At 36.0% G+C, this 13,473-nt stretch overlaps 1 protein-coding gene across 3 annotated transcripts in view; it reads left to right on the top strand.

The window, feature by feature from the left end:
* The window catches only part of DYNC1I2 (dynein cytoplasmic 1 intermediate chain 2), a 51,592-nt gene extending 38,372 nt beyond the window's left edge, over window positions 1-13,220 (top strand). For 2 of the 3 annotated variants that reach the window (XM_024765712.1, XM_024765711.1), the window contains exons 14-16: window positions 7,611-7,751; window positions 9,601-9,726; window positions 11,276-13,220. In XM_024765712.1, the coding sequence (XP_024621480.1) occupies window positions 7,611-7,751; window positions 9,601-9,726; window positions 11,276-11,389 (381 nt within the window). In that variant the 3' untranslated portion in view covers window positions 11,390-13,220. The remainder of the gene's footprint in view (window positions 1-7,610; window positions 7,752-9,600; window positions 9,727-11,275) is intronic. The other variant, XM_024765713.1, reaches the window with a different exon arrangement.
* The last annotated feature ends 253 nt before the right edge of the window (window positions 13,221-13,473 follow it).

The following is a 13,473-nucleotide window of genomic DNA, read 5'->3' as shown; positions in this document are numbered from 1 at the left end:
ACACAATGATAATGAATAATGGGCAAGGTTTTAAAATAATCTCTTCTTAAAGACATTGTTCCAGTTCCATTTTAAGCTTTTTACACCAGTATCTTCACATTCATGAATTTAACAGACTTTAAATGTTTTTCTTTGCCTTTACTTTTTAAGTGTTTTCTGCCTCTAGGAATTGAGCCCCCATAAACTGGGAGAACGAATCATTAGATATTGCTGTGTCTTTGTATCCTTTAAGATCTGTCTCTGCCCCAGTAGCGAAACAAGAGTCTTTCTTTTTCTCCTTTTCTATAAGTCCTCTAAAAAATCCCTAGAAATCTCAATTTGTTACTGCCTCAAATTTAGTTTCAAGTAATCTACTTCTGTCGTCTGCTTCTAATTTTTGCAGAGTCAGGAATTTTAATGTAGTGACAGAGTTCTGGATCATCAAATTGTTTACTTTTTTGAACTCAGTTATTTTTAGTAAAGAAGATGAAGATCGTTTTCCACATTTTGGTGAGGGTTAATTTAAACCAGCCAGGACATTGCTTCTAATATATTTGAAGGACACTCTTAACTTTTTAAAATACCAAATTTGAAAATTCACAGCAGAAACACTTTGGAAGTCCTGAAAAATGGTAACAGGAATATGTGAGAAGTAGAAGCTTCTTGAAGGTAACTTGAGGATTCCATAAGCACTTGATTAGGGGTAGACCTGATAAATGAGCTTAATATTCTGACCACATTTAACCATACTTGTTACAGATTACTCACAAAATATAGTAATTATTTATTTGGAGGGCAAAATGTTTTAATGTATGCACAGTATATTCCAGGCTCAACACTTATTTGAAAAGCTTTAACCTTTTTAACTATTAGAAAATACCATAGTAACTTGTTGGCCAGTGTCCAGCCTGTCCTTTGCATAGTCAGAAACTCAATTTTGTCAGTCTGCTAGATTTGATTAGCTACGGAGTACTGACTAGAACTCACAGGCTTCTAAGACACTGATGCATTGGAGAAGGTCAATTTATTAATTTACAATGAGAAACAACTGCCAGAAGGCCTAAATACTCATGCTCACCTGACCAGCTCATTGTTTCCCTGTAGACAACCCACACGGGAAGCCAAATTATAATCAGAAGGTTGCTTGGTTAGCAAGGAATTGGAACAAAAGAAGATTTCTGATTTGAATGTGTAGTGGCATCAAGCAAAGACAGCGTGATTCATTCATCTTCACATAGAGATAACCCTGCCATGGGTGGTAATCCTCAGGATCCATTGACTGAGATGCTGTCTCCTGAGCAGTGCTTGAATTGGGCACTGTCTTTATTTTTCTTGTAAGACTGCTTCTGTATATTTCCATTGCGTTTAATAGACAGACACATTCCTTCTGAAAAAGTTAGTATCTTCCATCAGGTTATATAGGAAGGTATTTCCGCCCTTAGAATTGTTTCTTTTTAATGAGAATCTGTTTATTTCTGTGCCGATCCAAGTGAGGACATACTCACTTCCCATTTCTCTGGAGAGCACCTCACTGTTACGTTCATGGATTTACTATAGGGACTCTTTTGGCTATTAGTCTAGAACTCCCCAGTTACCCCCAGAAAAATACAGAATTACTGTATTAGTTTCCTGGGGCTGCCGTAACAAATTGCCACAAACTGGGTAACTTAAAATAACAGAAATTTTTTCTCTCACAAGAGGCTAGAAGTCTGAAATCAAGGTGTTAGCAAGGTTGGTTACTTTTGGAGGCTCTAAGGAAGAATCTGTTCCTCTTTCCATGCCTCTTTTCTAGTTTTTGGTGGTTGCCAGCAATCTTGTGCTTTTTGGCTTCCAGCTGCATCACTCCAGTTTCTGCCTCTGTCATCGCATGGAGCTTTTCCTACTTGCCTCTGTCCAGATTTCTCTCTTCTTTTAAGACAACAGTCGTGCTAGATTTAGGGCCTACTCTAAGCAGTATAGCCTCAGCTTAATTACATCTGCAAAGACCCTTTTTCCAATATCGACACATTTACAGGTTCCACATAGACTTGAATTTGGCAGGGGGCTGGGAGTTGGGGGACACTATTTAACCCATTACTGTAAAGAGCTCAGAAAAAAATATGGTTTGTCCCTTGACCTTACAGTGTTTATTTATTTATTCACCACTGTACTAGAATGAGTTACCTTTGATTATTCAAATACTATCTATTGTTCAAAGAATGATACATTCTTTTGATTCATTCTTTTGAAAAATATGTTTGCAAACCTTTTGTTTATAAGAATTTTAGAGCTGCAGTGACCTTTAGACATCACGTAGTTCAGTAATTCTCAGTTTTGGTCACATTAGAATCACCTTGGCAATTTTTAAAAATTCTAGTGCTCACCTGGCACCCCAGACTGATTAAATCATAATATCTAAATAGACTCAGGCAACAGCATAATTTTGAAAATCCCTCCAGGGTTAGCGGGATTACAATGTATAGTCAAGATTCAGAACCACTGATAACCTTTGTTTTGTAAATAAGGAAATAGGGACCTGGAATGATGAAGTGACTTCTCCAAAGCCTTAAAACTAGTTATTGGTAGCCCTGAGATAAGAGTTTATATCCTACGCCCCTCTTCAGCTCTTTCCTGCTGCCTCTCTTCCATTTAGGCAGAAGTTCTCTTCAAGTTAAGAAAAAGTATTACTATTAAAAAGTACTTCAAATGATCCATTTGGGATTTTAATTTGCAGTATCATACATAAAATTAATATATTACGAAACAGTTTTGGTGTTGTATGTGTGCTTTCTTTCTCTTTGAGGGGGAAGAATTGTTAATCCTTGGATGACTGTTTTTTAAATTAAACTTGAAAAAAATTACAGAGGTTTCTAATTACATTTAAAATTTGGGAACATGTTGCCATTTATTGTATTTTTATTTTTAATATAATCTTTTACCCAGTTATAATGCATCCTGCTTTTTGCCTGTGGCTGCATCACAGTCCACCTCATAGATGAAATATTTTATTTAATAATTTCCTGAGATATTCAGCAATCTTCTTTTTCACTTGAGATATAATTTTTATGTAAGTTTTAATCTAATTTGTATATAACATTTTTCATATTTTATAAAAAATGGAATCATATGATATGTACTTATTTGTATCTGGCTTCTTTTGTTCAACACTATATTTGTGAGAGTCATTTCATATTGTTGAAGGTAGTTATAGATTGTTTATTCTCTCAGATATATACTATTCCCGTATGTAAATATACCATAATTTGTCCATTCTGCTGCCGATGGTATTTGGGTTGATTGTAGTTTGGGGTTGTTATGGATAATGCTGCTATGAGCATAGTTGTAAGTGTCTTTTGATGGACACAAGCGCTCATTTCTGTTGGGCATATACTTAGGAGGGAAGTACTTGGCCATAAGGTACGCATGCACTCTGCTTTAGTTGATACTGCCAAGCAAATTTCTAAAATAGTTTTACCAGTTTATAATTCACCAGTGGCATATGAAAGTTTTCCTTGCTTTACAACCTTGCTGACACTTGGTATTTTCTGCCATTTTTTTTCATTTTAATTACTCTGATGGGTATAGTTGTATTGCAGTTTGGTTTTCATTTGTATTACCTTGAGACTAAAGAGGTTATCTTAAGCTCCTTTCCATGTGTTTATTGGCCATTTCTTGAAGTGCCTGTTTAAGTCTGCCCATTTTTCTGATAACCCCTTCTTTAAAAATAAAACATTAATATAAAAAATCTTGTCGACCAATACAGATTCTTACAGAGTCGAGCATGTGCACATGACTGTGAACAACTTCTAAGTCTTCGATGAGAGACCATAAAATTGCCTAAAATTGGGATTTTCTTGAAGAAGTATACAATTGCCTCAGGATTTACAGGTCTTAGCACAGTGTTTCTTAATCGTTGTTGTGCATCAGAATCTCTAGTGGAGCAACACCAAAAAGACTGATGAAGTACATTGAGGGTGGGGCCCTGCACCTGGAGTTTTTAAAAACTCGGCAGATGATCGTGATGTCATCCCAAGTTGAAAACTACCTCAGAGGGAGACTTCACTTGGCATTGTTGCCAAGGAGAGTTATAGGAAAATAATGATCTTAAGAAGGAAAAAAACCTCTTAGTTTCTGTTTTTAGCTTACTTATAAGTTTTGTTAAAATTTTTGTTTTCTTAATTACAGACAGACATTTTTGGCTATTAAGATAATCATGCAGTTGACAGTTACTGTGAAAATTTTTAATTTATAATTTTAAACTTTTTATTATAGAAAATTCCCAGTAGATTCAAAAGCAGAAAGAGGAGTATAACAAAACCATTGTACTCATTACCTAGCTTCTAAAATTATCAACACGTGACCAATCTTGTTTGAACTATTCCCGCTTATATTCCCTCCCCAGTCCTGGATTATTTTAAATGCAGACATATCATTTAATCTATAAATAAGCAGTATGTATCTCTAAAAAATAGTCATTTAAAAAAAAACCTGTAATACTACCATATCATTGTCACACCCCCCCAAAAATGAATAGTGATTCCTTAATTTCATCAAATAGCCAGCGTTCCATTAAAAAACTTTTTTTACTGTTTACTTGTTTGAAGCAGGATCCAAATGAGGTTCGTTTATTTGCAATTGACATATCTTTTGAGCCGCTCTCTTAAAGTAGGGTTTCCTACCCTGTCTTGTTTTCTTGCTACTGCTGTTATTGAAGAAACCAGGTTGGTTGTCCTATTAGTTTCTCACAGTCTGGGTTTTGCATTCTTATGGTACTGTTCATATTGTCATGTATAGTTGTAGATGTTTATAATTCTGTAAAGAGAAGCTTACCCTCGTGAATCACTTGGTGTCCTCCAGTCCTTATGTTGACATCTCTTCATTCTTTTTGGTCGCTTGAAGCTTATTCTGCAGTAGATTCCTCAGGAGGTGCTTGTGGGTGCATTATTCCCCTATTCTGAAGAGCCTATCTGTTTATGAAGGTCAGTTTGGCTGTATGTAAAATCCACAGTTTACATTTTTTTTTTGATTACCTTAAATATGTTACTCTATTGTTTTCTGGCAAAAAGCATTGTCAAAAAGTATGATGACGGGGCTTCCCTGGTGGCGCAGTGGTTGAGAGTACGCCTGCCGATGCAGGGGACACGGGTTCGTGCCCCGGTCTGGGAGGATCCCCCATGCCGCGGAGCGGCTGGGCCCGTGAGCCATGGCCGCTGAGCCTGCGCGTCTGGAGCCTGTGCTCCGCAACGGGAGAGGCCACAACAGTGAGAGGCCCGCGTACCGCAAAAAAAAAAAAAAAAAAAAAGTATAATGACAATCTGATTTTTTTTTTTTCTTTACTCAAGACTTGGTCTTTAAAAATCTGCATGATCAAATCTTTTTTTTTTTTTTTTTTTTTTAAGGGTTGAATGTCCTACATACACAGGATTTTCTTTAATATGAAGTTTCAAGCTGTCTTTTCTTTTAGGAGAGTTCTGTTAAATTAAGATTTTTGTATTCTATAGTATTGCTTTAGGTTTTTTTAGGGCCTGCCATTATAAGTATATCTTTGTTAATCTTCTTTGTCTATCAGTTTTTTAAAAAATTCACTTTATCTCTTCTTTCTTTTTTAAAATAACAGTGTTATTGAGGTACAGTTCATATACCATAAGAGTCACCATTTTATAGTGTACAATTCAGTGGTTTTTGGGTTTTATTAGAGCCATCCTTGTGGTATGAAATGATATCCCATTGTGGTTTTGATTTGCATTCCCCTGATGGAGAATGATGTTGGGCATCTTTTCAAGTGCTTATTTGTATTTGTAGATCTTCTTTGGAGGAATATCTATTAAAACTTTGCCCAAGTTTTAATTGGGTTATTTGCCTTTTTATTAAAATGTTGTAAGAGTTCTAGATACAAGTCCCACTTATCAGGTATATTATTTCCAAATATTTTTGCCTATTGTATAGGTTGTCTTTTCACTTTCTTGAGGGTATTATTTGAAGCATAATGGTATTTAATTTTGATTTAGCCCAATTTATCCTTTTTCTTGTCATTTGTGCTTTTGTTATCTAAGAAATCATTGTCAAGTCCAAAGTCACAATGATTTACGCCTATGCTTTCTCGTAAGTTTTATAGTTTTACCTCTTATATTTAGATCTAAGATATATTTGAGTTAACTTCTGTATATGATGTGAGGAAGGAGGGGTCCAAGTTCGTTCTTTTGCATGTGCATATCCAGTTGTCCCAGCATCATTTGTTGAAAGGCTATTCTTTTCCCATTAGTTGTCATGACACATTTATTAAAGATCTGCCACAATAACTTTGTGTAAGATTTGAGTGAGATCCTTTTTTTGTTGGTTATTGTCTAGTAGTGAAATGAGTTTTTCTCTACATTTAAGAGGAAGGGAATGGCAAGGTTAGCTTTTCTGGTTTCATAGTCTAGGTTAAAGCTCTTCTGGGTTTTTTGCAAAGTGGGTATATATCCCTCTATCTTGTACTTTCTGAAATGTACCTTTTTCCGTTCCTCTCCACCACCTTTATCTGAACCTTCTCTTTGCTTTGTCCCTATTGTGCTGTATTCCACAACTTGGATTCCATTCCCGGCAGTTTCTTTTTGGTGAGACTGTCTTGAAAAGGGAGCTTTGATTTGTTAATTTTGCAAGCTTATCAGGCTCAGACTGCATCATTAGACCTTACTTATACCACACTGGAGTCTGCCTGCAATTATTTATAAATCGAATTCTGTTGAACTCCCTCCCAGTCTCTGCTCCTGCTCTCAGACTGACCCCCACACTGTCCAGTGAGCACCCGCTGTGGACTGTGAAGCTCTCCTGTTCTATTCTCCAGCTGTCAGAAGCCCTCGTGCCTTCCCATACTTCTTCCCGCGCAGATGTACTGTGCAGATCTCATAGTAGTCCAAGGTTTGTTTCCACCTGCTTACATTTGGAACTTTGTCTCCTGATTTTGTTGTAGGTGTTGTCTGTGAATCTTTGGTTTTGCTATCCTCATTGCTTTGTCCGGGTTTATGGGGAGATTTAGAGGAGATTCAAAAAGTACACTGCCATTGCTCCCATCTTTCCAGAATCCTCTCATTGAAATGTTTTTAAAGCACATTCTCTTCCTTTTTTTAAACAGTATGGTGTCTACAAGTTAAACAGAAAATGCAATCCAGTCATTGATTTTGTTTTTTAATTAATTTATTTAATTTATTTATTTTTGGCTGTGTTGGGTCTTTGTCGCTGCGCGCAGGCTTTCTCTAGTTGCAGTGAGCGGCAGGGGCTCTTCGTTGTGGTGCGCGGGCTTCTCATTGCGGTGGCTTCTCTTGTTACGGAGCATGGGCTCTAGGCGCATGGGCTTCAGTAGTTGTGGCTCGCAGGCTCTAGAGCACAGGCTTAGTAGTTGTGGCACATGGGCTTAGCCGCTTCGCAGCATGTGGGATCTTCCCGGGCCAATGATTGAACCCGTGTCCCCTGCATTAGCAGGCAGATTTTTAACCACTGCGCCACCAGGGAACCCCAGTCATTGATTCTTAGTTCATAACTCCAGGTAATTCTTTAGTGAAACAAATTATAGGAACTTTTTCTAGGCTGAGTTAAGTATCATAAAATGTTATCATACCTGTTGAATGTATGTCATATTTTGACTGTGCTAAAAATCAACTTTTCCCTTTCAGAATAACAAGCCTTTGTACTCATTTGAAGATAATTCAGACTATGTTTATGATGTTATGTGGTCACCCACCCACCCAGCCCTGTTTGCCTGTGTGGATGGCATGGGTAGGCTGGATTTGTGGAATCTCAATAATGACACAGAGGTGAGCAGGAAAATAACAGAAATTGCACTGAAAAATAGAAAATTGGAGATTTATTGAATAATTTGTGAAATTCCTTTTATCCCAAGAAATGTAAAAGGACTCTGTGATTGTAGCTTCATCACAAAGAAACCAAATAAGCTTTGTACCCTAAATAATAAACACCATGCTGTGCAGAACTGAAGGGAGAAATATTGTTGCCAAGAGGACTGGGGCATTTCCTTTTACTTCTAAAAAGCACTATCTTGTCTCTAATGTCCTGACAAAGTCTCATTCATAAGGCAACTGGGATATTTTTGATTCATAGGCTAGAAAGCAGATAGTTTCAGATTGTTGACATATGTTAGCCTTAATTCTGAATTTCTAAATTTTCTCTTAGCCTTGATAGAATTGTATATTATCCATAAATATTAGTCTTAGGCTGACTTATTTGAATGAAGCAAAACGTATTTTGATGACTTGTTCCATGAAACACTGAAAACAGTGTTACTGTTACTATAAAATTAATACAGAAATCATCAAATTTCCTAACTGCTATACTAAAATGAGTTATTAGGAATGAAATTTAACTGCAGCTATTATTTATGTTTAACCAGGTTTATTTTTACCAATGTGGAGAGGCTTGAAATGTTCTTAGAGTTCTGTATTGCTTGTGGTGGTAAGAAGTAATGTTAGCAGTTCTGCCAATAAAAGTTTTTGAGGAGAAAGTCTCTTGGTGCCTTCCCCCACAGCCCACTCTTTCCCACATCTCTTCATATTTCTAGTGGCAAGTGTCCAAAATCCCTTGAAGTAAATTAGCTGGTTATACAGGACAAGGAAATTATATACTGGAAATGTAAGAATTTTAACACTGTGCTAACTCGTGCTATAGTAGTTTGAAGAGGAACATTAAGATACTGCCAGGGAAAGGTATTGACTGGCTAGATGACTGGACTTGATTATACATTTCTAGTTACTTCGAATGAGACCAATTTTTTTTCTTAATTTGGATTTTGGTGTTAGACATTTGGGGTCACAGTAAAATTTGGATCTTTTCTGTAATTTGCTAACTCATAGAAAATATCTAAGTTATAATTTTTCTCTTAGAACAATTCTGGCACTCTAGAAGTTTAAATTAATCATTTGAGGATGACTCGTGTCAAATAGTAGGATTATTTTTAATCAGATTTCAAAAATTTAAAAATTATTGTGATACTGTTCTGAGTCAAACATTGAAGGTTTGCTCCATGCGTGGCAAATAATTTCTTTTTCCTTAGCACAGCAGAGGGTACAGTCAGATTCCAGGGGATGGTGCCACTGTGTTGGTGACATCATCCTGCCCTGCTCCAGACAGTTCATGGGAACAGGGACTTTGGAAGGACCCATACTGCATCTTTAGTATGAACTGTTTCTGGCAACTGTGGATCAAATCACAGGTTTTAGCTAACAGAGATGCAAGCTACAAAAGTAATTCCTGGCCTCTAAAATTGAACCATAATCTGTTTATGAGGGCTTTTGAGATGTTTCTTTAAGTGAGGTTTTGGCCATCTGTTTTCAAATGGCTTGACTTCTTAAAGAAGTTAAAACAACAAAGAATCCTTTATTAAAGAGAAGATCTTTCAAAATGATGTATCCAGTCATGTGAAAATTTCTTATATAAGGACTTAAGTTATTTTCCCAAACCATTTTCAAGGATTGACTATAATGCCCTTCAGAATGTATCACTGAACAGGAAGAGAGTCGGGAAAATTCTTTATTTTCATCTTTGTTTTTAAAAATGTAGCCAGATTGGAAGAAAGAAGAATTAGTTTTACATGTTTATAGAAATCCTGATGAAACTTTTAACACTGCACTATATTTTAAATGACTTTAGGTGCCAACTGCCAGCATTTCTGTGGAGGGTAATCCTGCTCTTAATCGTGTAAGATGGACCCATTCTGGAAGAGAGATTGCCGTGGGTGATTCTGAAGGACAGATTGTTATATATGATGTGGGAGAGGTATGAGGCTCACTGCCTATAATTTTGACACATCTGTTTAGCTTTCACAGCATTGCGGTGGCAGTATCTTTGTGGCTAAAACTAGTCATTGAAGTTCATGAATTGATAAAACTTACTTTTCACTATAGAAGCAACTCTTGAAATTAATTTTCTTTCTAAACTGAATGTCCTGTGTCCCCATGCAGCAGATTTGGAGGGTAGTATCATATGTTGGAAGTACTTCAAGCATGCGTTGCTGGAAATTAGAAATTCTTCAGGCAGAAGAAATTCAGAGTTATAGTTGGGTTTGGGGGCTTTACAGAACTGTTATTGAGATAAGATTTTATTTTTCTGTATTCATAGGTTTCTTTGGGCCAGGTAGTGGAAATCAAAAGTAGTATCTTTTAAGAGTTATCTGATGACTATGTGAAATGTCAATCTTGACTCCTTGAGCCTTGTTGCAAAGCCATTATTATTGAACCCGACAGGATGACTTGTAGCTCTCTCATCTTTACTGTTTGGGCTGACTGTACACGATGCTCAGGAGTGATTTCCTCATGTTTTAGTCCTGGCTAGCACCTTATTCACTCTTTCTTTTGCTATGCCTTATGATTCCCCATTCTCTCTGGAAACCCCACAGCCTCTAGCAATTAGATCTGGAGGGAGGTAGAGTGAATGATTTAGAACAGCCAGTTGAACTGTCTGCACAGATGGAACTACTCTGTATCTGCACTATCCACCGTGGTAGCCACTGGCCACATTTGGCTATTGACACTTAAAATGTGGCTAGAACAACTGAAGAACTGAATTTTTTATTTTATTTAATTTTAAGTAATTTAAATGTAAATAGTCACATTTGTCTGGTAGCTACCATATTGGTTATCACTGTCCAATCTAGTCTCAAGTCATACGGTAGATTTAGAAGCAGGCACATCCATTTGCCACACTGAATGTTTTGTGCCCTAATGTGGCATGCCAGATTCCTCAAATATTATAATGACAGCTGTCGAAAATTTTTGGTTATTGGACTGCTTTAGTGAGGCAAAAGCATCACAAGCCTCCTTTCCCCTTTTGCTATTGGTACATCACTAAAGTGGTAAGAAGTAGCATACCTTTTGATGAAGATGGATTAAGATATCAGGAAAGGTTATCTTAGGTTCCAAACAAAAATAAACACTTACAAGAAACCAGATCTTATGAACCATGCTTCACAAATTATTTTATACTAGGAATGGTGCAAGAAGTAAAAATCTTTCAGGACTTCCTGCCCACCAGCAAAATCCATGAGATAGTGCATAGGAGTTATATTTACAGAGCATTGTTGTCCTTCTCTCTTGCACGGATGATGATAATAGCAAAATCATTTCTGAGGCTGTCACAACACACTTTCCAAACACTATCTTTTGTTTTGAAATGTTATAAATCATTGGTATAGTCTCTGTAATTATGGAAAGGCCATTCAGGTCAATTATTACTTTTTAATCGGAAAAGTATTTGAAAACACTGAATAATAGTAGGTCAGATGATCTTTTATTTCAGTGTACATAAAACATTGTATTTCTTTTAACAGCAGATTGCTGTCCCCCGAAATGATGAATGGGCACGGTTTGGCCGAACACTTGCAGAAATTAACGCAAACCGAGCGGATGCAGAGGAGGAAGCAGCTGCCCGAATACCTGCTTAGCTCCTGAAAAGGGAATATGTAGCCGTAGTGGATTTGGGGAAGACTCTTAAGTAGATCCTAGAACTATTTGCATGCTTCAGTCTAAATGATAATTAAAAGGAAATTTCGTGGATTAAACTGTGGATTTAATGCAGCAAGCAAATCTTACAAAGTCCTTTTTTATATAACATGCATCTTGTTTTGGATTTGTGTCATTTTTAATGCAGCTGATTGACTTTACAGAATGCACCCTTTTCTGAATTCTTATACACAAGTGTATATTTGGTATTCTTTTGAAGTCTTTTCAGCTTATAACACTATATACAGTTATTTCTAAAGCACAGATTAAGTAAGTTCTACATATTTTTAAATAATCACAATTCCCTGTTATACTGATAATGTTCTCACTAACCATAATATGTAGGAACATTGTTTATTCTTAGCCATAGCATGAATACATCTATCCAGTTCCATTCTAATATTCTTTTTTTTCTTTATAATTCATGTGATAACAATCTATAAATAAACACAAATATGCTTTAACTTTTCAAATTTTCATTTTGATTTACTCCTTGCAATTAAAATTTTATTAAATTCTGCTGCTTTTATAAAGTATCTTTTTTTTATCTCTTTCTTTAAGCTCCTGTTGTAAGCAGCCACCTCAAACCTCATAAAGCTTTGTGCCTTAAATATACCATATAGTATACTGTAGATCTCCCAGTGCATTATGAGCTGATGGCTAGATAATCGATGTCAGTGACAGAATTTTTCCTAGGTTAATTTTTGTTTTAATCCCTTTTTTCTTTCCATCTAAGATAATTTAAAGGATAAACAGAAAGCTGCCTATTATTTTCACTGATTGAGATTATATGTGAGCCCTCTAAGACTGAAACCTCCTTTGAGAGAAATTGATTTTGTGGTTGCAGTAGCCATGAAGGAAAGTGCTCAAATGAATTTTGTCATTGAATCAACTCCACATCTTGAGATCTGTTACTACAACCCTATCTATAAGCCTGAAAGGTAAGTGGCAGATATCTAAGAATTTGTATTGCAGTCAACCTGTTTCAGGACTAGAGAAAAGGATTTATGCTCAGATACTGAATTTATCCACTTTAAATTGTCCATTTCCTTGATCCTGACCTTTTGTCTTTCCAAAATTTAACTGTCATTTATTCAACAACATGAACTAGGAAGGAAGAGTAGATGCCAGATTTTGAACATTTTTGTTTGGTTTGATTTTCTTAAACTAACAAAGATCTGTTGGGAAATGAATTTTTAAGTAATTTATTCTTAACTATGAGTATTGTATAGTGTGAGGAATAATTGACCTGGAATATTAGACCCAAATTCTAATTCTAGCTCTGGCACTCATGGGAATTGTGATTTTAGCCAACCAAGTCTTTCCATCTGACTTCTTTATTATCTAGGAATTAAGTTAGGATTAGATGATTTCTAAATTTCCTTCCAGCTCTAAAATTATTGATTGTAATTACTTCAGGCAGTTCTCTATTTTTATATATTCAGTTTTCATAAGTTGACACCTCATAATTGCCTATTATATACCAAAGATTTTTTTTAATATCAGCAGGCAAATAAATAAGTTATCTCATGGTGGTAATGTCTGTGAGTCAAAAGTTCAATTTAGCAGGGTCACACTGTCTTAGTATAGAATTCATGTAATCACTAAAATAGTTATTGCATTCTTGCCCACCATTTGTATAAATGACTAGAAAAAGAGAAAACATAATTATGATTAAGGTTGGAAATCACGAGATGTGGCAAATCCAGCTGCTCATGGGATTCAAGTTGATGTATCCAATTGTGAAAGAATAAAATTGGTGTTTGTAAAATACTTCTCACCAAAGAGTTTTTGCTTTTTGGAAACAACTTGCCCTCCCCTCCCCAAAAATGCAGTGTGGACCTTTATCTTTGCCCATTTAACTTTAGTCTACATTTTTAAGAACACATGAATTTAATGTGAGGAATTGCCTTTTAAAAGTTGACTATGTAATAGCAAAAAAGAAAGTACTGAGGCTGTCAATATTGATATGAAATCTTCTGACAGATTAAGCTGACTAGAAAAGTGTTGCAGCTCTTCACTCTTT

This window comes from Neophocaena asiaeorientalis, unplaced genomic scaffold (genome assembly GCF_003031525.2).
Source record: "Neophocaena asiaeorientalis asiaeorientalis breed wild unplaced genomic scaffold, Neophocaena_asiaeorientalis_V1.1 scaffold721, whole genome shotgun sequence".
In the NCBI taxonomy this organism is placed as follows: Eukaryota; Metazoa; Chordata; class Mammalia; order Artiodactyla; family Phocoenidae; genus Neophocaena; species Neophocaena asiaeorientalis.
Note: the sequence above shows the minus strand (reverse complement) of the source record. Positions and strands in the feature narration are given on the sequence as shown.